We start from the raw sequence: 23,845 nt of genomic DNA on the forward strand, positions 1-23,845 counted from the left end.
CTCCTGCTGTAATGAATACAGCTTGCCAAAATGTTTAACTTCCTTGGGCCCAGAATCTGGAGATTCCTATTCCGCTATCACCATTTCCTCCATCTCAGAATGAAGGGGAAAAGTCTTAATGAACTAATGCAGACCTTTAATAATAGGATCTGTAGAATAGTGCACTGCATATATCCTGCACATATGTAGTTATAGCACTATGAAGCACTGATCACTGAACTTGCCAGAGAATTATCCAGCACAGATGACATCATTCCTGGAAGGATGGAACTAAGTTTGTTATTCTAACTGATAAGAAGAGGCCTGTGGCCTATAGTAAGAGCAAGCTAAAGTACACATGTTAACATATATATCGATTGGCTATTAAAGGTAAAGGGTGTGGATTATGCAGATAACTGATAACAGCAGACCCCAGACCCTTTATAAGCTGATGCACATGTGAAGAACACTGAGCAGATTTTAAACAGACCTTGTACACCTTTGCTTGTACTAAATTATTTCTGTATTTTTCTGCTCCTAGAGGAATTATCCGCCTTCCTCTATTTACTTATCTGTATTAATAAACCTCTCTCTTTATTATCGTTTGAAGCTGGTATTCATTCTGTAATTAGAGGAGAAGCCCCTCTTTTAACATCTGGAGGCACCGCCTGGGATTCACAGGAAAGGATTCGCGCCCTTTCCTGCGTCTCACAGGCTATAGCAGTGCGGAAACTGCTTCAGGCTTTTGACTAATTAACCAGTTCCACTTAGGGTGACCTGGGGTCATTAGCGTACTTTAGTACTGGCAAGATCGTGAAGTGAGTCCGGTGGCTGCCACGGAGGTCACGATTAAACTCTCCATCCTTCGGATCCAAGACGTTGGTCCCAGGGGGGAGTCGATTGGTTCATTGGGTATGTATGGGATTTAATTTTAATTTTTTAAGAAAAAGTGATTGATTTGATTAATGTTTCAGTTATCTATGTCTTCTCTTTTATTTTTTACTATAGTTTGTTAGTCTGCAAGACCTAGTTTAACTTGTAGTTCGTGCTTCTTTTGAATGACATTCCTTACTGTCTGTGGAATCTGCTTTCGAGTACTTTTTTTTTTTTCTCTTTTCCAGCTATGTGTGTGTTACCAACGAGCTAATTTAGCAGGTTTTGTTCTGTATTATTTCAACCTTTCAGACTTTCACTTCAGTTTGGTGTTCTAGTGCAGATTTTCTACTCCCCCTCTCCCCCTCCCTTTTTTTTTTCTCTCTGATGTTCCGTTTATTGTAGTTGTAAACCTTCTGTATTCTTTTCTCCTTTGCCTTAACTTTCTTCCCTCTCTCTCTGACTGTTTAATTTGCTCTGTTTAAATGCTGTCTGTTTTTCTACTTTCTCGCTTGCACTTCCTTGCTTTTGCTTGCACTTTCTTTGTTTCTTGAGGCGGGAGACGCCTTACCCTCGCCCCTCTCCTTCCCCCCCACCTTTGCATTCCTGTGCCAAGTGGCGACCGGTTTCTTTGTCTGGTGTTCATCCTTCTATCTGCCACCTCGCTTTCCCTCCTCGCCCCTCCCAACTCGCCCCTCCCTTGTCTCTTCTCCGTGCATGTTGGGTAATTGAGTTTTGCTTCCCCACCCTTTAGTTTTGTCCTTTTTTGGTGCTGTGCGTTGTCACGCCCCATCCCCCTGCACATTCCTTCCTGCTTACGTCAGAGCCTGCTCGTGTCTGGCTTTCTTTGTTTCTCTGCACTTTGGGCATTGGCCCACACCTCTCCCCCCCCCTCCCTGCCCTGCTTCGTCCTCTGTAAACGCATTGCATTCTGGTTTTGTTAGTTTTTTTTTTCTCTCTCTGTGTCTTTTTCTGCCTGTTTGTCTTCTCCTATTTTTTGCTGTGTTGATTTTCTTTCACTTTCGTTTTCTTTGTGTGACTGGCTTCCCTTGTTAGTTTAACTGCAGCTATTAAAGTTTTATGGCTTCATTGCTCATGGTCTGTTCTTTTCTTGCCTGCTCCTTTCCCCCTCTCTGTTCAGCGCTCACGGAGCGATAGGAGTGCGTGAAAGAGTTGGTGGTAGCCCCCGCCGCAGTGAATCCCCTGTAAACGCATTGAATTCTGGTCTTCTTAGTTTTTTCTCTCTCTGTTTTTTTGTGCCTGTCTATCACCTTTACTGCTGGCTGATTCCAGGTTTCTGGTTTCCGGGAGGCTGAGAGACCGCCTGCTGTGTTAATTGCTGTTCGCTTTGCATTTCCAAAGAGCTTTTATTCAGACCACTGCTCTGTTCTTCTTTTACTTGTGCTGTCTTTCCATCACAGGACTGACCATCATAACTCTGACATTAAAAGAAAAAACTGGGAGAAGTTACAGCATCAGAGATTATTTTAACTGATCTTCAATATGTTTTCCACGTACATCCAATGCTCAGCTTAGTTCTGATGCTGTTTCTACTGTTCTCTGTGATTCCCCTTCCGTAGTTTACGCTCGGCATTTCTTGCTGCTGAGTTAAGTGCCTGGGTTATTTGGACGTTAGTGCTCCTGCCCCACCCTTTGGAATTTCTTTCTTTGCTCAGAGAACGGAGGTGATCCCCCCTCCCTTTTTTCTGCCTGCTGTCATGTTACAATTTGTGGCTTGTTAGCACACAGACACAGAATGCAGGGGGAGCCTTGGCTTCCCCCCCCCCCCCCCCCCCCCCTTCTCCTGCCAATGGTAAATTGCCTGTTGTTCTGACTGTCCCTTGGTTTCCCATGAAGTTTCTACGTAATTCTTTTTCTTGCGACTTGTACCCTCTCTGTGCTTATATGTTATTTTCATTTAATTATCTGTTTGATTTCTTACCCTTGTGCTCCTCTGGGATTTTTTGGTGCATGATGGGAATTGCAGTTTTTGCATGGAAGTTGACTTGCCTACTTTTAGCATATGTTACTGAGCCCTGAATTATTTTTTCTCTCTCAGGAGACGGACTCAATCACATGCATTTATCGCAACTTGAAATCTATGCGGCTGTCCTTCTTTCTTATTACACCCTTCCATTTCATTGTTCTTTGTTTCAGATGAGAGGCGCAGGGCAAAACTCGCCTTTCCCATCCCCCCAGCCCCTCCCTCGCACATTCCTGTATCAAGGGGAGGGCAGACCCCCATCAGTCTACTTCGCCCCTATTCGCCCCCCCCCTCTCTTCCTGTAGTGTTAAGTTGTGAATTGAGAGCCCCAGGTACTGGCCTTGCCTCCTGGGCTTGGTAGTCATTTTCTTGTGTCTCCTCCCACTCCCTTGTCCCCTTCCGTGGTGCTTGGTGGGAAGTGAAGTTTTGCTAACTGACTCCTTGCTCCTTATCTTAGTGCCTCTCCGTGCCTGTCTGTCCTGGCTCATGCTGCGTCCTCTGGCGGCTGACGTCATGACACCCCCTCCCTCTGCCATTCCCTTTATTCCTGTGTTCACTGCTTATTATTTTCTGCCTGCATTGCTCTGGCCCGTGCTCTGTCTTTACATGAACATAAAAATACCCCAATAAATAACTCTTGAACCTTGTGAGCTCTCTCTCTCTCTTTTTCTGTTTATTATTGTCCTCTGTCCTGTGCTATCCTTTCCATTGCTCCCAGCTCTGCCTGCACAGCTGACTTTTATGGCATCCTCTGCTAGGACATATTTTCAGGATACTACACGCAGGTTATTTCTTGGTTTAAGGTATTCTATAATTCTTACATTTTATTTGCAACAGCTATATTTTCTAAGTTCCGCCCCCGCAGGGCTTTGGCTAGTGCTGAGGCCATCCCTAGTCTCCCTCTCTGGTGGGACAATTTACAGGGTGCCGCGGATTTCCAGCGTTTCCTTTCATCCTCCTTGCTCTATACATCCTGGACTTTTACTGTTTTTAGGTTTCATTACATTCTTTCCATTCATTTGCCTATGGCCAAACCAACCTACACATACACAATCAAAAGAGACTCCATTTTCATAATTTGCTCTTAGTTTACTGGAAAGCGTACCCTCCCCTGCACTTTTAGTTTTCTCCTTTCTTTATTCATCCCTGTCCAATGTTTGTATATTACTATTTTCTACAGGGGTCCGTGCTCAGTTGGCATTGAGGGCATTCTCTGCTGCAATTTGCAGGGCTCTGCCTTCCTGTTTCCAGATCGCCGCTTGTCTCGCTGTGCGGTGACAGAGATAGGGTTTCTCACAGGAAGGTGATAAAGGCTGTAAGTGTGTTTAGTTTAACCATGGATTAGCAAGGAATTGAACGTTACTAAGACAATTCATAGTTCTTGGGACATTGAGTAAAATTTGAATTCTTTAGCAGTCAGGATTCTGTCTCTTTCACGGTATACCGTGCTTTGGTCATTGCGCTGGCATACTTACAGTACAGCCCTAAGTCTTTTCTTGCGAATTGGGAAATTGCCTTTATGTATCAGTTACATGTTCTAATTAATGATGTTTCCTCATTTCACAGAGGTGAAGGTTTTCCCCAGCAGCGCAAGAGTTATCCCGGTAACCATGATTTTGTCACAGGTCTGTCTTTCAGGAAAAAAAAAAAAAAAGAGTGGAAGCTGAATATTAATGAGCACAGCGCCTCCTAGTGGCGCAGCCATATTAAAGAACCAACAGTAGCTTTATGACTGCAGTTTGCTGAATTCATATCAGGATATTTAGTTTCAATGAGCTGTAATTCCTCTAACCTTTATCTGTTCTCAGATTTTATGTTTCCCCAGGTCAATAGTCGTTGGACCATTTGAAGATTACCTTTTCTCCTTTTTCTCAGTTTTTCATTGTTTTTTATTTTTCAACAGATTGTTTTTTGCTTTTTCTTTTGTTTTTATTCTAGATCGATCTAGAAATTTTCTCAGTACTTTTTCACACTTTTTTTGGCCTACCTTTATTTTTGATTAAGGGTTTGAGCTCATCAGACGTAACCCATATGTTTCTTGTTGTTTGTTTTCTGTGTCATATGTCTTTGCACCTGCTGAATGAGTGACGTTGTATGTCAAAGTTTAATGTTCTTTGTGATGTGATGTCTGTGGTGAACTCTTTTCCCTAATTAATCTGAATTTGTTTTGCCCTTATGGTAGCTTCTGATCAAGTAACCTACCTACTGTCGAACTGCACGGCTCTGTCTCCTGTCCCTGAAGTGCACTAAGCTGAATGACCTGTTTTCCCCCAACTGCATCATTGAATTCAAAGATTATCCTGACTTGGACTGTGAACTGTTTTCAAAGACTGCCATCATACATCATATTCATTGTTTTTGTCTTGCTCAGATGCTGTTTGGACCTATTTGCAAATTGCCATTATTTGGACAGAATTAATGCTGGTTTTTCTAAATTTTATAGTATCTTCCTTGTCTAACCCCAACCTCTTATATCTTTATACGATTATGTAATATGCTTTTCTTCACCCATTACCCTTGTCTATGAAAGCTGCCTTGATTACATTACCCACTTACTACATCCCACTGATTGTTCTCTTAGAACGAGATATGCCCCAGTATGGTCAAATGTTTTCTTGAATCCCTTAACCCTGGACAATGTTTTATCCACTATTGGGCCTACAGATGCTTTGTCACATGACTGCACTTGCCTGATGTTTCAACAGCCCTTTTTCTTTGCCTTCTTTTCTTTGTTACTATCAGTTTGCTTTTGTATTTTCAGATTGGTATTCACTTTTTGCATTAACATGTTTATCCTTCTTTGTGCATTATACCTTTGGAATGGCATACTCCCTGTATGCACCACTGACCCGAATTGTAATGCTTGCATCACAGTAACTATAGATGGTACGACTAAAACTTCTACTCTGCTATACAAATTCCCTTATGATTGTGAAGGGACAATTACATACCGTTCTCATAATTCCACACAATACAGTGTATGTGCATACAACCATTACCTGTTTTGACCCTACTGAAGTCCCTACCCAACAATGGATACAAGTCCATAAATGAGACACTCCTCAAGATCTAGTTATGACATTTGCCCTTTGACTCCCTACCGAAAGGTCGGTTTCCCTCATTTTTAAGTATATTCCCTACCCGCATTCTGGGATTTGACCTATAGATGTGGTAATGATTTGGCTTGGCCATACACACCCTTATCCTTTAACTATCAGGTTTTTCTCTGGATCTCTCCTTTTCTTATGTGCATATATATTTCTGCTACATCAGAGTACGTTACATTCATGCTGTTCTATTTGCTGTAAGCTATTTCTAGCATTTTCCCACTCGTCTTACTGGTAGTACCTCTGCATCTCTTTGACTTATTCTTTCTTCTGCAGCCTGTACCTATAGTAATTACTTTGCTGGCTTTTTATATTCCAATATCCTATTCCCTTTATACTCTGATTTCTCTGTAACCTTTTTGAACATTTCTTCCTGTAACACTTCCTCTCAGATTTTACCTGGAGTTTGTTTACACCCTCTTACAAATATTTCTTAGTAGTTTTGTGGCCTTTGTCCTTATTCTGAGATTGATCTCCTTGTAGAAATTTACCCATTCTAACTGAGGCTTCCTCTCACAAGGATATGCAACTGTACCTACTCCTACCTATGACCAGAACATGCCTTATGTTTCTGTTGTTTTTCCTTCTCCTCCTTGTCCATTCCAATGGACTACCTCTTCATGTTTTCTCTGTACCTTTTGAGAATGATATCTAACTGCTCTGATAGGTTATCCCTCCTGATTGCTATATTTGTGACCCCCATGTGCAAAAGCACCGATCCCATCTCATGTAAAGCGCAGTGGACATTGGCCCATTCCATTGTTGCAACAAAGTGCATCCATAGACCTTACACAGTATTACACACTATAGCTATAGGCAATTCTTCTTGTTTATCTCAATCTTTTCTCAACTATACCATGTAAGCTCAAATGGTAAATTCTTATTGGCTCAATATTGTAACCTATTAGAAAGGCTCCTGGGGTTATGGAACTCCAATTTATATGTTGAATCGTATTATAAGATTGCAAGCTGTTGTTGAAATAATTACTAATGAAACTGCTAAAGCACTGAGAATATTAGCCACTCAGCAAAAGGGTTTTTGGAATGCTATTTATCAGAATCATCTAGCATTAGATTATAATCTAGCTGTAGAAAGAGGATTATGTGGTAAATTTAACCTCAGTAACTGTTGTCTTCAAATAGACGACAAGGGTGAAGTGATTGAGGAAATCACTCGGAACATGATGTCTATAGCACATGTACCGGTGCAAACCTGGAAAGGACTTGATGTCAGTGATCCATTTGGATCCCTTGGCTCATGGTTTTCTAGTTTAGGTTCAGGATTCAAAATTCTAATTGGCTCCATGTGTACAATTGCCTTACTTGGGCTAGTTGTCTGTCTCTGCTTACCATGTCTCTGTATCTGCCTACGAAGATGCCGTGATCAAGTTTCTGAAATGCTGGTAACATAGACTAGCACTCAGATCATGCTTAATCAAGCTGAAACCTTGAACCTGATGCTTTTGGATTCTCATGCTGACATTGTACCATTCCCCCACCACCTGTAATGACTATCTGTGAAAAATGAGCATATCGGTACGAAGACGGGTAATGCCTCTCGCCAGTAAGGAGTAGCCTTAACTAGGCTGGGCAGCCTAAGACATGGCGATATGTGACTCAGATAGGTATGAAGGGTTCTTAGCCAATCACCCTTCACAGGGGGATATGTAGAATAGTGCACTGCATATATCCTGCACATATGTAGTTATAGCACTATGAAGCACTGATCACTGAACTTGCCAGAGAATTATCCAGCACAGATGACATCATTCCTGGAAGGATGGAACTAAGTTTGTTATTCTAACTGATAAGAAGAGGCCTGTGGCCTATAGTAAGAGCAAGCTAAAGTACACATGTTAACATATATATCGATTGGCTATTAAAGGTAAAGGGTGTGGATTATGCAGATAACTGATAACAGCAGACCCCAGACCCTTTATAAGCTGATGCACATGTGAAGAACACTGAGCAGATTTTAAACAGACCTTGTACACCTTTGCTTGTACTAAATTATTTCTGTATTTTTCTGCTCCTAGAGGAATTATCCGCCTTCCTCTATTTACTTATCTGTATTAATAAACCTCTCTCTTTATTATCGTTTGAAGCTGGTATTCATTCTGTAATTAGAGGAGAAGCCCCTCTTTTAACAGATCCCATTCAGGAACTGCTTCTAATTTGTTTACTAAAATTTTTAGGGCAGTAACCACCTTATCTCGTCCCTTTGGAAAAACCAGATAATCACATCATCTTCTGTTACTAAGGGCACATAACTTTCCTCCAAGGAGTTCAGGCTGCCTGTATGAATACATTCATCCAGGACCTCGAAAACAGGCTCCTTTCTGAAGGGGAGAGGCATCTCCCAAATCACAAGGCCCCTGGGCTTGTTTACAAGGTAATAAGTGAGCCACAGACTTAGGAACAGGTCCCTTGCCAGAAAACCCAGAGAACTGCATGTCTCCAAGAGGCCTCTGAATAGTATAAAAGGCCTGATGGAGAAATCTAAAGAACTCTGAAGGAGTAGGGCATGAAAGAACAGAAGCTTCAGAGATCCCATCTCCGAATGGGGATAAATGCAGGGAGCTTAAAAAACTGGCTGTAGTGCTCTTAGGTACCATATGTTCAGAGGGACCTGCAGCTAACATGGCAACTTTTCCCACCGAAAATGCTGACTCTAGGCCCTGGAGCCATGCTTCCCAAGCAGAAAAGAAGAGGGCTTATTTCCCATAGTGGCCAGTCCTGCTAATATGGAAATGAAGGCATTAGAACACTCTCTGGGGACTCCTCTGGTTTTGAGGCAAACTGTGCACGAAATTCCCCAAACAGAAGCAGCATGCTCGCAGCCACAAGCCGGGCACTGGCAGCTCTTCTTCTCCATCAGAAGAGTGGGAGGACAGATTAGAGTGGCACCGAAGCGGCTCACCTCCCGACACTGCTCGCACTAAAAAAGAGCCTCAAGCTGTTCTGAGTTGCTCTCCTGTTTCCATTTTTTAAGTTTTAAATAAATCTTTAAAGACAGACAAGTTTCTGGCACGTTACCTTGTTATTAGAAAACCAGGAGCCTGGCCTTAGGACACTGGAGAAAGCCCTGCCTTATTCCAACCTCAAGGGCTGGGCAGGCCTTGTCAGAGAAACAAAATCCTGCTGCACCAACAATATGTCCTATCATATGCTGGCAGTAGAGAATACTAGGGAAAATTCTAGACCAGGGCTTCCCAAATCTGTCCTGGGGACCCCACAGCCAGTCGGGTTTTCAGGATATCCACAACGAATATGCATGAGATATATACCGAGTCTCCATGGTATGCAAATGTATCTCATGCATATTCGTTGTGGATATCCTGAAAACCCGACTGGCTGTAGGGTCCCCAGGACAGGTTTGGGAAGCCCTGGTCTAGACTGCGCCCCATGTAAGTAGCTGTGATGAAGTCACAGAGAAAACTGTGCTCTCTACCTCCATCTGCTGGTAGGAAAGAACAACCCACTTGTCTGGACTGGCATAGCAGTATTTTTTGGCAGGTATCTACACCCAGTGTGGGAGATATGCATCAATGGCAAAGGTCTAAGTCGCATGCAGATTGCCCAATACTTTCTGGCAAAAATTATTGATTAAAGAAGATTAACATTACAAACCGGATCAATAGTTTTTGGATTCAGCTTATCACTAGGTCTTGCTCGGGTTCTATGTACAGAATCTGAAGATCCAGTTGAGGCTGAAGAAGGTGACGGAGATGCTTTGCTTCTCTGTACAGCAGATCGAGGGTGCCCTTGGGTGCCTGATGACATTCTTTGACCATAGTTTCTAAGTTAAAAAAAAAAAAAATAAAGAAAGATATATGAACAAGGGCCCTCTCTTCATTACTACAGCACAGCATTCATTTTCTTAAATAGAAAGGTCATTTTTTCCCTTAAATGTAATAAACAATTGTGTTTTATTGGACTACCTGGTTATCGTGTATTCTGCTGTATCAAAGGTTTCTGGTCTTGCTCACCTTGCTTGCTGCCAGTTGCACCCAGTATCCTCATGCATGAGAGTATTTATAGTGTTACCATTTTCTGCATTACTTTAGTCATGCCCCTCTACAATATACACTATGTATAAATATACACACAACCTCCATTCCAATTGACCTCAGGAACTTATCCCCCTCTAAGACTGCCACCTAGCTCTGTAATAAACAGGCTAATCCAGTTCTGGTTTAACACGACTGCATGCAAAAACCTGTAAGTCATATATCCACTAGGATAAAGCCCGGACTGGATTAGCCTGCTCTCATGACAGAGACAGGTGGCAACCCTAAACCCCCCAACCATCATAAATCCATCTCCAGGAAGCATTAAAAACCACCCATGCGTGAGCGCAGTGTGAAAGGAATCTAAGAGGAGAGCTGGGGAATGTGCAAGTGGTGGTTCAGATGGTTACATAATAGATGCTCAAAAAGAGAGTCAGTGTCAAAGTTTGAAAAACACTAAACCAGTTAAAAAATAATATAATAAATACCTCCAAGATACAGATCTGCTGGGTGAAAGATAACTGGAGTGGCTACTTTGTTTCCTCTGCTCTATCCCAGCGAGCCAGCATATGTGTTTGCCATCTTGTCTGTGTGTGAGAGCCTGTATTGAAAACCTGTGTTTGTAACTGTGAGAAGAAACTGACAGCATGTGTGTAAATGTGTAAGAGCCTATATAAATGAGAGAAAAAGTATGTGTATATGTGTGTGACTGACAGCCTATGTAAGTGAGAGAGAGCATGTGAACATGTGTGATTGAGAGATAGCATGAACGTAAGTATATGATTGAGAACCTGTGTGTGTAAGTGAGAAAGATCAGGTCTATGTATGATTAAGAGCCTGTGTGTATAGGTAAGAGAGAGCATGTGTGTCTGTGTGTGACAGCTCCGATGTAGGTGTGAGAGAATGTGAGAATGTGATTGACAGCCTGTAAGTAAGAGAAAGAGAGACGTGTGTAAAAGAAAGACGGCATATATGTAAATGTGTGATTGAAAGCCTGTGTGAGTAAGTGTGAAAAGAAAGACAGACAGCATGTGTGTAAATAAGTGATTAAGAGCCTATATAAATGAGAGAAATGTGTATATGTACATGATTGAGATCCTATGTAAGTGAGAGCATGAGAACATGTATGTGACTGAGAGCCAGTGTGAGAGAGAGAGCTTGTGTGTGCCAAAGAGAGGAGAAAGTTGCAAGCAAACCATCTCTCCTCCTGCGAATTCAAAACCGCGAATTCAAACCGCCTAATATATTCCCAACAGACGAGCTTAACTTACACACATAGATTATTGTATTAAATTGTTACCTTACTATGATGGCACATGATTAATTTGTAATCTATACCACTCATATTTTCATTATCGTGCCTTGCTGTAAACCGTTGTGATGGTTATCTAACTTAACGACGGTATAGAAGAGTTTTAAAATAAATAAATCAATCTCAGGGCAACTGGATATCAAACATTCCTAGGTTTGCAGAGCAAAGCATTTCTTTTATCCTTATTCTTCATTATTGGGTCTTTGTGTCTACTATTTTGAAATATTTTATTAGTATCTAGAAATTTTTTATACGAGTTTTTAATTATTGGATATTCCACTCATCAGCTGTTTGAAATAATCTGTTCTTTTTGTTAGTATGGATTTACTGCTATTGATTTTATATTTCTTGATTTGTTTTGAGGATTAGTGAGGTTTCTCTTTTTCCTTTGTTACAATGCATACAGAGTCTCCGGTTTATTGCGGTTTCCAATTTTTTTGGCCTGCATGTTTCTATTTATGCTTTATGGTCTCTTTATTCTTTGTTAGGTGAGGGTCTGCACATGTGACTGAGGAGAGGTATTCTGCTACATGTAAGAACATAACATAAGAAAATGCCATACTGGGTCAGACCAAGGGTCCATCAAGCCCAGCATCCTGTTTCCAACAGTGCCAACCCAGGCCATAAGAGCCTGGCAAGTACCCACAAACTAAGTCTATTCCATGCTACCGATGCTAGTAATAGCAGTGGCTATTTTCTAAGTCAACTCAATTAATAGCAGGTAATGAACTTCTCCTCCAAGAACTTATCCAATCCTTTTTTAAACCCAACTGCACTAACCACATCCCCAGCAACAAATTCCATTCAATGCATTCCGTGCCGGTGCCATCTAAGAAACAAAAATAGTCAACACAGCGTCCAAACACATAGTCTTCAAAGCACTCTTCCCCTACAGCTTCCAAATAGTGAACTGAATTGGAAAAGTCAGCCAGCGCTGGAGCACAAATCTTCAGAGCACAATGCTCTAGGGTGATTGTGCAACTTGTCAGCTAGCTCGATGTACATCCAGCTTGCGAAAAGTTTGGATCCTCTCCGCTGGGAGGAGAGCTTGGCGTTTATCACCGCTCCAATGAATTGAAGGACTTGGATTGGGTCTTGGTTGGATTTCTCATAGTTGATTATGAATCCCAATTTTACTAAGCAGGATATGATCTGCCTTAGGTGTGATCGGAGCGTTTTGGAGTTTGAGGAGACTAGGAGCCAATCATCCAGGTAGGGGAATATCTTGATCCCTTTCCTGCTTACGTGGGCCACAGCTAGGCATCTTGTGAAAACTCAGGGTGCTGATGAACGGCGAAACGAAAGCACCTTGTATTAGTAGTGTTTCTTGTTCACCTGAAAACAAAGGTATCGCCATGAAGAAGGATGCATGGAGATAAGGGTATATGCGTCCTTGAGATCCAAAGAGCACATCCAGTCACTGGGATGTAGGAATGGTAGAATGTTTTGAGAGATGTCATCTTGAATTTCTCCTTCCGAATAAATTTGTTGAGGGCCCTAAGGTCCAAGATGGGTCCGGGATGAGGAAATATTGGGAATAAAATCCCTGATTGTGTTGATGTTGAGGTAATGGTTGGATCTCATGCTGTTTGAGAAGCAAGCGAAGCTCCTGGTGAAGAATATCACGGTTCTTTAGGTTTTGAAAAGATGGTGTTAGATGGGGCAGTTGTGGGGGTCAATCAGAAGTTCAGTTGGTACCACACTTAGAATCCAACAATCCAATGAGATGGAGGACCAGGTATGGTAAAAGGAGTATATCCTGCTGCCTATATCAGACAAACGCTGTGGATGAGCCTTCTTCAAAAATTCTGCTGAGGCTTCTGGTTATTGCTCTGCTGCTGCACATCCTCTTGGTTGTGCTTGATGTGGTTGCTGTCTGAGTTCGGTAGGGGGGGGTACCTTGTAGGGGATGAACGGTCTACATTGATGTCTCTGGAAGTAAGGCTTCTTATAAGTTGGGTAGAATCTCTGACAAATATTGTTCTGTCGGTGTGGTAAGAGAAGAGACCGCCACACCCTGCTCCTTTAGTTGGGATACAGTTTCTTGTAACCTGTCCCCAAATAAATTTTCTCCCCTGCAAGGGAGATCAGCCAACTTTTCATGTACATCTTTGTGGATGGTGCTTGCTGGAAGCCAAGCAATCCTTCAGGGTAATATAGAAGCTGCTGACGTCCTGGCCAATGTATAGAAGACCTCAAACACTGTACGATGAAGATGGCATAAGACTTCCTCCATGTCAGCTATAGTTTGGTTCTGTAGTTGACAGTCTGTTTTTGAACCCTCCTTATGTTTCAATTCTTGCAACCATTCATACAAGTACTGGGTAATATAAAATTGATTCGGCCAAATCCTGGTGTTCAGCATGGCTACTTGAAAAACCTTCTTACCAAAGTCATCTAGATATTTACTCTCTCTCCCTGGTGATGTATTGAATTATAGACATGTCTTCTTCGCTTTTTTCCAAGGCCGACTCAACCACTACTGACGTGTGAGGTAGTGAAGATTTTTGCATTCTGTATTTCAGATCCATTTTTCGTGAAATAGGAGGCCCTGAGAAAGGTGATTCCCAGGTTTTGTCCATTAGGCCTTCTAGGAACACATGAGATGAGAGCACTGTTGGTTCCGACGGGATGTCAAAAGTCTCGAGAATCCCATTATCTCTGCTCTTGGATCAGGCCATTTGTTCGTCTCTATTTTCAATAGGGATCCCACCTTTTCAACAAACTCTGAATATGTCCTCCGGAGGTCAGGAGGGTTCTGGTGGTTCCTTCGGAGGGTCCGATGGAATTCCTGTGGACGTGCCAGGAGAAGCTGGTGGGGAGTCTGGAATGTCCTTGACAGGTTTTGAGACTGCTGGACTCAGTCCTTGGCAGCTGCCCACTTCTATTCCTACTTCCTCAGGGGGGGTGGGGGGGAGAGAAGGAAGTGATCGTGATGCCATATCTTCCGAATCACTAGAGGATAGTCTAAGTGTGGTGGGCAGCAGGCATAGAGGCAAAGAAGACCTGTACAATATCCAAAATCTGGGACATGGCTTGTGAGGCTGCACCACCTAATTTAAGACTGGAAGGAGGCGAGACTACCCCCTCCCTCTTTCACGAATGGGTCGACCACTTTGACTTAGAAGATAGTAATGCCGCCAAAAGAATTGAGGAGTCTGGTCCCCTCTTGCTGTGTGCCTGGATCTAGACTTCAGGGCAAGATCTCTATCTTTTATCCAGGGGTTCCTGGAGCTGAGGCTGTTTTCACTTTTGCTTATAGACCTCTAAAAGGCCTGTGAATAATACTACCTCTGGGAGAGGAAGCTGAATATCCATCCGAGACTCTCATGATGTCCATATCAGAGTTGTTGGGGCCCCAGAGTTTTTCTGCAGTAAATATTACCTGTGGGTCTGGACGCCATGGAGCCTGATAGGCTCCTCCTGAATGTTCCTTTACCTTATACTGTCTTGTGCATCAAAGGTGTCAACAAATGGCGTTCCTGTGCCGAATGTCTATCTTTCACTTTTCATTTTGACGCATGCGTCGATATAACTTGCATCAGCATCATATTGTGCATAGTGCTGCGTCGATCATCTTGTGTCAAATACTTTTGAGAAATGTGCATCAAGCATCCCTGTGCGTCGTTCTGCTTCATGCGCGAGCTGCATCATGCTTTGGGGGGTTTTGGGGTCATTGGCTCCTGTGTGACGACCTTCAGTTTTGACACTGCTTTTGGGTCTTTTGGGAGGTTTTCCCCCCAAACCCCTACCTTCAGGCTCTCTAGGAGGTTTCCCCAATTGGCCCTGGCCTATTGAAGTTGGTTCCAGCGATGCCGCTCATTTTGCTGGGGTTGGCTTCTTCAGCTTCGGCACAAGTGAAGATTGAGTGGTGCGGTCTGTCGGGGCATTCGAGCCCGATGGCTCATTCTCCCTCAGCCTGGCAATTTTTTAGGCCCACTGACACTGGGCCCTCGGGGACATCCTGCCACAGTCGCAACAGCATATCTAGTCATGGTCCAGCCCCAGGCATAGGTAGCAATAGTTATGCTCGGTGATGGACATAACTTTGTCACACTGGCAATATTTGATGCCTGGGGCTTTGGGCACCATGAGTAGCATTTAAAAGTAGTTTTTGGGGTACACCGAGGTGTAGGAGTGAAGAAAAGGAAAAAGAAAAGCCAAGGAGAGAAGAATCCGCGTCCGTGAGCTCCGCGGGAGGAATGAAAACTGAGTGGCTCAGTGATCGCATGGGTATGGCCATGCAGGCGTGCAGACAGTTTCAGCCTCGGCCCACCAGGGGGACATTCCAGACAGCATGGTTAATTCAGCCTGCTTAGCGACAGAAAAATCTACAGCAACTTGGCTTATTCTCTTTTCTTAATAGGTGATGTATTGGTGTTTTAGGGTTTGGTGTAATACTTGCATTGTTGCCTTTTCATGGATAAGACTGTTACTATATGCATGCTGTCAATTAGTCCTATTTTGGTATGGGAAGTTTACTATTAGTATACTCATGGTTTTCTGAGGGCCAAGCCTATACCCAACATATAATAGGCCTAATAAATGGGTTCCAAATGACATAATATAAAATATGCATATTTATGCAAAAAGAGGAGGGAATAAACACCATTACGACCCTGACTTCAAGTGTCCAGTTATGGTCTGTGGAAAAGTTGGTAACCTCAAATTTCTGATCTATTAGTTAAAATTTGTAACCTATCATTAAAATCATCCATTGCACCTGAAGACTGGAGGGTGGCCAATGTAACCCCAATATTTAAAAAAGTTTCCAGGGGCGATCCGGGTAAATATAGACCAGTGAGCCTGACTTCAGTGCCGAGAAAAATAGTGGAAACTATTCTCAAGATCAAAATCGTAGAGTATATAGAAAGACATGGTTTAATGGAACACAGTCAACATGGATTTACCCAAGGGAAGTCTTGCCTAACAAATCTGCTTCATTATTTTGAAGGGGTTAATAAAAATGTGGATAAAGGTGAACTGGTAGATGTACTGTATTTGGATTTTCAGAAGGCATTTGACAAAGTCCCTCATGAGAGGCTTCAAAGAAAAGTAAAAAGTCATGGGATAGGAGGCGATGTCCTTTCGTGGATTACAAGCTGGTTAAAAGACAGGAAACAGAGAGTAGGATTAAATGGTCAATTTTCCCAGTGGAAAAGGGTAAACAGTGGAGTGCCTCACGGATCTGTACTTGGACCGTGCTTTTCAATATATATATATATATATATATGATCTGGAAAGAATTCGACAAGTGAGGTTATCAAATTTGCGGATGATACAAAATTATTCAGAGTAGTTAAATCACAAGTGGACTGTGATACATTACAGGAGGACTTTGCAAGACTGGAAGATTGGGCATCCAAATGGCAGATGAAATTTAATGTGGACAAGTGCAAAGTGTTGCATATAGGGAAAAATAACACTTGCTGTAGTTACACAATGTTAGGTTCCATATTAAGAGCTACCACCCAGGAAAAAGATCTAGGCATCAGAGTGGATAATACTTTAAAATCGTTGGCTCAGTGTGCTGCAGCAGTCAAAAAAGCAAACAGAATGTTAGGAATTATTAGGAAGGGAATGGATAATAAATTGTAAACTGTCATAATGCCTCAGCATCGCTCCATGGTGAGACCGCACCTTGAATACTGTGTACAATTCTGGTCGCCCCATCTCAAAAAAGATGGAGAAGGTACAGAGAAGGGCAACCAAAATGATAAAGGAGATTGAACAGCTCCCCTATGAGGAAAGGCTGAAGAGGTTAGGGCTATTCAGCTGGAGAAGAGATGGCTGAGGGGGGATATGATAGAGGTCTTTAAGATCATGAGAGGTCTTGAACGAGTAGATGTGAATCTGTTATTTACACTTTTGTATAACAGAAGGACTAGGGGGCATTCCATGAAGTTAGCAAGCAGCACATTTAAGACTAATCGGAGAAAATTCTTTCACTCAACACACAAGAAAGCTCTGGAATTTGTTGCCAGAGTATGTGGTTAGTGCAGTTAGTGTAGCTGGGTTCAAAAAAGGTTTGGATAAGTTCTTGGAGGAGAAGTCCATTAGCTGCTATTAATCAAGTTTACTTAGGGAATAGCCACTGCTATTAATTGCATCAGTAGCATGGGATCTTCTTATTGTTTGGGTAATTGCCAGGTTCTTGTGGCCTGGTTTGGCCTCTTTGGAAACAGGTTGCTGGGCATGATGGACCCTTGGCAATTTCTTATGTTCTTATGATACCCAGGCCTTTCTTTGTTCGGCTCACACAGCACCTCTTCATCTTTCCTTTACTGAGCATCTTCCTTTGAATCATTTGAGCATCTGCCTTATCCCCAGGTTGAGTGTGCAAGGAGCACTGGATGTGTCTCATTCTGAGTGTTGGGAGGAGGAGCAGCAGCAGTGGAAGAGCTCTGACAGCCACATGTGGCAAACAAGTTAACAAAGCATGCTATCCATATAATACTGACTTCTCCCTTTTTCTGCACGTATATATAGAGGGAACTGGCCCATTGTGATGGGTTCATGTGTATCTCTGTACCTTTATCCCTTTGTTTTAAAATGTGAAAGAGAGACTGGTGGGGCTTTCACTGTTTCCCTATGTTGTAATAAATTTCCTGAAATGACTTGCCTGTGTCTCTTGACTAGATTGTAAGCTCCATGAAGCACTAGATGTACTCAGCACAGCGCTGGGTACATCTAGTAACAGTACAAAAACGATGATCGCAGTAATCTCATTTTTCCCCGATACCACCACTGCTTACTCTCACAAGCATATGTTTAACTTCCCACGTTGCTTTACTACATTGACTGCCAGCACTCACACAGTATCAACTCTATCTATAAAAAGGCAACACTACAAATATACCAGGCCCTAAAACACCCCTATACCTCCTATTAGAATACCTCACCTCAGTCATACATACATAACACAAACAGACCCTCACCAAATAGAGAACAGAGTAACCATAAAGAACAATAGAAAAAAAAATATAGGTAAAAATGAGACAGGACTCCCTATGCAATGCAACAATGGAAAAACAAAACCATGCCCAGGAGCTTTTGATTTCCAGTCACCCTGAGATTCTCATGGATTAGTGGGAGAGGGATGCACAAACTTTCCCTCTCTTTTATATACATACTGATAGATATAGCTATACACACACATGCTATCTCTTACATATTCATACACACACATATATGCTCTCACACATGCTCCCTCCCTCCCCCACACACTCTCTCACACACACACACACTCCCTCCCCCTCCCTCACCAACATGCTTACAGCAGGATGGGGTCCACAAGGCAGCCCTGTGGCCTCTTCATTACCCCAAGATGCTGTAGGATGAGATCCACCAGGAGGCCCCATGGCCTACTTGTTGTCCTGGATGCTGGCAGGATGGGGTCCACCGGGTGGCCTGCAGTCTCCTCCTTGTCCTAACTTCCAGTGCGATAGAATCCATCAGACAGCCCCATCGCCTCCTTGTCAACTTGGTGCCTATGGGATAAGGTCTGCAGGATCTCCACATGGCCTCCATTGTCCTGGCTGCCGCCAAGATGGGGTCCACTAGACAGCATTGTGGCCTCCTCTTAGGTGAGACCATTGGTGGGTTGAGAACCCCCAGATGCCCACATGCCCTCCTCTGAACTTCAGCCCTAGGTGCCCCCAGGCCACCACCATGCCATCCGAGGAGCCACTGCCCTGTGCAAGTGCACAGCTTGCACAATCAGTTGCACTAGCACTATCCCTAGATTCCTTACTTGTAGAAAAACAGTAATCACTCATACTCAAACTGAAAAGAAGTAGGCATATTATTTAAAGGGAATTTACTCAAGATCATCAGCTCTGTTTTCCCATAATTGAATGACATGGACATGACCAATTTTCTTATAGGACCTTAGATTGTAAGCCCTCTGGGAGCAGGGAAAATACTTCCTGTACTTGAACATCAGAGGCGTTCGGCCACCAACGAAAAGGCGTGAACTAAACTAAATAAAAGGAGCAGCATCTAGGGGCCTGCACTCTGAACACAGGTTCATTTCATCTAAACTGCCAAGCGATTGTGCCTTATTTCTCTAGATACTGCAGTCCATTCCCATAGACGCTACACTGCCTTTATTTTAGACCCCCCCCCCATCACTCGACTTCCCCTACATCAGTAACCACCAACATACCAGGAGGCCGCATTTAGCTTATATGAGTGGCCACAAGACACTGTAAGCAACTGACATTACTTTTTGTTTTTCTAATATGACTTTATTGCTTGTAGGAGAAACTAGCCTGATACTATTACATATAGTTCACCAAGAAAAAATACAACCAGCTCCAGCGAGGAAAGCTGCCCGACCGCAGTGCCTCATCCCAGCTCTGGAAAAGGCAAGAGCATTTCAGGTTGCCAGCCGGTGAAGCCGCCGCCGAGCGTAACCGGGGCGGGAATTAAACATTCATTTTTAAATGCACTTACATCGGTGGCAGGGAAACGGCTCCTCGCCCCTTTACAGGGAGCGGCTGTTGCCGCAGCCTGAGCGGCGGTAAACAGAAACGGCCCGTTTCCTTGCTTTTCCTTTTTTCCGTCGAGCTAGCCAGCTGTCAGCTATCCCGGAGGGCAGAGGGGTAACTGCTACCAACAGCAGCATCGGGCTCGGGACCCGACCAGCGGCGCAACCACGAGTAACTGACAGAGCTGGAGGAGGAGGAGGAGAGGAGCCCTGCAGCCAGGGCCAACAGCTGGGGGGAGAGCCGCGCGCTGCTGCTGCTGCTGCAGCATCGAAATGGGTCCGGCGGGAAACCGCGGAGGTGGGAACCTCGCAAAAAATGGTCTGCCGGGGTGGTGCGCCACTCAATTTGGTCCGAGGGGGAAACACAAAGTCAAAGCGAGACAAGGGGAGACGAGAGAAACCTCAATTTTGTAGCTAGATCTGGCAGTTTTGTTTTTGTTTTTTTTTAAATCAAATGGTGATTTTAGAACTGTGAATAAGACAGGAAACTAATTTAGCTACTTTTGGACAATTTGCCTACAACTCTAGTGACTTTCTCACAGTTCTAAGATTTCCATCGGGCTCCTTACTTATGGAGCATATCCGCAGAAAAGTGCAATAGAATGAGACCTCTTCTAGCTAGAGCGTCTCAGATCATGGCACTGTCCCACCAACGGAAGCACCACTCATACCATAGATGCAGTGGCGGACCAGCTTGCAACAGAACTGACTGAGATCAGAATGATGATGGAATGGATGGCTATACATGGGGAGATGTTACACATGAGGAAATAAATGCACTGTCTTGGTAGAGAGTCCATACAGTCTGCAAGGGAGTGCACCACTGCAATCAGTGTGTTGTTGGATCTGATTAAAGCTTCATTAGTAGCTGCAATCAAGGCCTTGCAATTCAGTGACCTGCAAGGCCTTGATTCGTCTATAAAGGATATGAACAGGACACTTTACAGCGTAATTGGGCTCATGTTCCTCCGGGGCTTCTGCATTTCACCTTGAAATCGTGGAATGCAGCAGCCCCGCACACAGAAGCAGAGGTGGGAGCCATGAACAGAGCCCATATCCACCAGGAAAGTACCCACCATGTTGACCCATCAGTGGTTCTCCTTATCCTGACTCTGGACCTGAACCTATGCTGGACCACCGATGATTCTCTCTGGATCCAATTCAACCCCATCCTGGACCATCAATGACTCTCTCCCACTTCCCAACCGACTGAGAAATGAGACCTCTTCTGTGATCAGTTGCTGGCACATAGCTGTCCATCAGGTTTCCTGGAAACCACCACACCTGTGATGTACATCTGACACCAATGTCAGAGCTGGACCCCACTCGGCCCATGCAAGACCATGACGACACTCTGAGCCTCATACCAGTTCAGTGATACTTTCTGAACCCCATTTGGCCCACACTGGACCGCTAATGACTATCCTGGACCAGCAATAGTCCATGAGGGCAAACACAGCTATGCTGCATAACCACCAATGACTCATCCAGAATACCTTGTTTAGCCCCCTCCCCCTTTGTGGCGCGTCAATCTTCCTGCTTTCGATGGCTGAGGTGTAATAATATACAGTCTTTAGTTGTTTCTAATTGGGTATCACTTGATGTTTACACAAAGGGAGCAGCTAAGAGGAATACCTCCTTCCTTTCAGAGTACCTTACCAGGACAAAAAGGAATAGCACCCACCTAAACAGTCCCTCAGGGTAGAGGGAGAAGTCAGAGGTTTAAATAAAAAATCAGATGGAATCACCATATTAGATTAACCTTCTAAATTCAATTTATTAACAAAATTACCATTAAAATATAACACTAACCAATAACAATCTGCTTTGCGTGCCAGGCGCAGCAGACCCGCGGCTTGGCCCCCTTACCTCTCTCAAGTGAATCCAGTGCCTGGTCCCTCGTCCCTGGCGGCGGTAGGCCTCCGGCTCCGTCCTCGGGCCGCCCCTGGTGCCTCTGAGTCAGTAAGGAGGTCCAGACAACTGATCCGTAAAGATAGACTTTTATTGCCAGCAAGATGCAGCTAAGACAAAGGCTCAGTACAACTGCATGCCCCTCCCCTCCAGGAGCAGACTCTTATGCACTTTACAGTTCTTATCTTTTACACATGCGTTCTAAGCATTGCTGAGCAAGCATATTCCTGCTGAAGGGGCTACTGACCCCCTCCCTCGACACCCTGGAACTTTCGTGAAACTTCTCCCATGTTCTGCAGGAGAGGCTGCTGGGACTTGCAGTTCTGGAAAGGAATTCGCGAGTCTGCAGTAATACAGCCCATCACATAATACATCCATTGTTCTAATCTAGGTTACAGCAGTGAAAGCTTATCAGAGAATAAGAACAGCGAAGCCAAAAGATGAAAATGTGCAATGTGCTGACAGAGAGTTTCTCAATGTCCTAATTACAGCTGTATTGCAGACTGTAAGTAAACCCGTCATGAAGCAGGGAATTCTGGTACATGAAGTCCTTTGTCAGGTTGAAGCGTTCAGACCCCTTCATTCCCCCCTTTGATACTTATCATTATTTATGAAAAGTATCACACCATCACAACGCAACTGTGGAGCTGAAAGAAACAGAAACAAGAAAAATTAGCAATTTGAGTTCTCAGGGGGCCCTAATTTCCCAAACAGTCCGATGGTTTCTTCACGGGTTTGAGACGGATGGGCCCTATTGGCTCCACCCCCCTTTGTAGCCCGAACTTGTCATGTATGGGAAGATGGCCCAGGATAAAACATGAGGATGGTTAAACAGGTTCTATAGGCTCAGAGGAATACATGTACAGTGACAGAAGCTGCGTGGCGGTTTTGCATTCTGCAATGTCCTTCATCACCTGACGAAGGCGGTTTGAGCAAGAAAGGAATAATTCAGGGTCCTAAAAAACAAAACAGAATTAAACTGGCTGGGATAACAAACAAGCTCTTAAATCCATCGATCATGGAAAACCAACCACGGAATCAATTGGTCCAGTCCCAAGCACTATTCCATTGCTGGACAGGGACGTGTGCCATCTTGACCATGCGATCAGTGATGTCTTGGATAACCTTGTTTTGGTCATCTACCTGTAAACAACAATTGGAGAGGTTAAATGTTCCACAAACCTTCCTGGGCCAGAGGATAATCTAAAACCAATCTATTCTGGTACACTGCAGTCATAATTTTGGTATTTTGTTTTGCCCAGAGTTTAAGAGCGAAAGCAGTCGTTGGTGATGAGCTCCAGGACTGCCTGAAGCCTGATGATTCGATGCAATTAATACTGCTTGGAAGGGTTCCCGAGTTGCCCCTTTTTGCTGCTTCATCTGCTCTCTGATTTTCTTGACAATAGGGTTTGATTTCCTGGTGTGTGCTTTGCAATGCATTACAGCCACCTTGCGAGGAAGCCAAACTGCGTCTAGTAATTCACGTACTTCTGATGCATTGTTCAATTGTTTTCCCTCTATAATGCTCCATGCACTTGAATTGTAAGGAAGACATATTTAGAGTCTGTATAGATATTTACAGTTTTCCTTCTGCCAACTGCAGAGCTCGAGTAAGGGCAATTAGTTCAGCTTTTTGTGCAGACGTTCCTGGGGGAAGAGGTTGAGCCTCAACGATTTCATCTTCGGATACAACAGCATATCCAGCAGAACGTATCTCATGAATGATTTGGCTGCTCCCATCAGTTAATAAAGTCCAAGCTCCTTGCCAGGGTTGATCCCTCAGGTCTGGTCTACTGGAATGTATTGTAGTCATGACTTCTTCACAATCATGGGCAACTGGTTCAGGTGCCGGCATAAGAGTGGCCGGGTTCAAGTTTTTGCTGTCCTGTATTTGAAGTTCAGGTGTTTCACACAGTAAGGCTTAATACTTGACGAGACGTGAATTAGTCATCCATTTTGGTCCATGGGTCTCTAGCAGTCCTTGAATGGTGTGGGGAGTTGTTACGTTCAGAGTTTGACCAAAAGTTAATTTGACTGCTTCTGGAATTAGAAAGCATGCAGCCGCAATGCTTCGAAGACAACCTGGCCATCCTTTTGCAACATTGTCCATTCCTTTTGACAGATATGCAACAGGTCGTTCCTATGATTCTAGAGTTTGAGTCAATACCCCTATGGCCA

General features: G+C 43.7%; 1 protein-coding gene across 2 annotated transcripts in view; it reads right to left on the reverse strand.

Moving 5' to 3' along the window:
• Positions 1-20,055, reverse strand: part of PACRGL (parkin coregulated like) — an 80,284-nt gene extending 60,229 nt beyond the window's left edge. Inside the window, exons 1-2 of one of the 2 annotated variants that reach the window (XM_029590334.1) lie at positions 19,723-20,055; positions 9,574-9,742 (exon numbers count right to left, since the gene is read on the reverse strand). In XM_029590334.1, the coding sequence (XP_029446194.1) occupies positions 9,574-9,726 (153 nt within the window). In that variant the 5' untranslated portion in view covers positions 9,727-9,742; positions 19,723-20,055. The remainder of the gene's footprint in view (positions 1-9,573; positions 9,743-19,722) is intronic. The other variant, XM_029590325.1, reaches the window with a different exon arrangement.
• Between the last annotated feature and the right edge of the window lie 3,790 nt (positions 20,056-23,845).

The sequence above is a fragment of the Rhinatrema bivittatum genome, chromosome 1 (genome assembly GCF_901001135.1).
Source record: "Rhinatrema bivittatum chromosome 1, aRhiBiv1.1, whole genome shotgun sequence".
NCBI classification, from domain to species: domain Eukaryota; kingdom Metazoa; phylum Chordata; class Amphibia; order Gymnophiona; family Rhinatrematidae; genus Rhinatrema; species Rhinatrema bivittatum.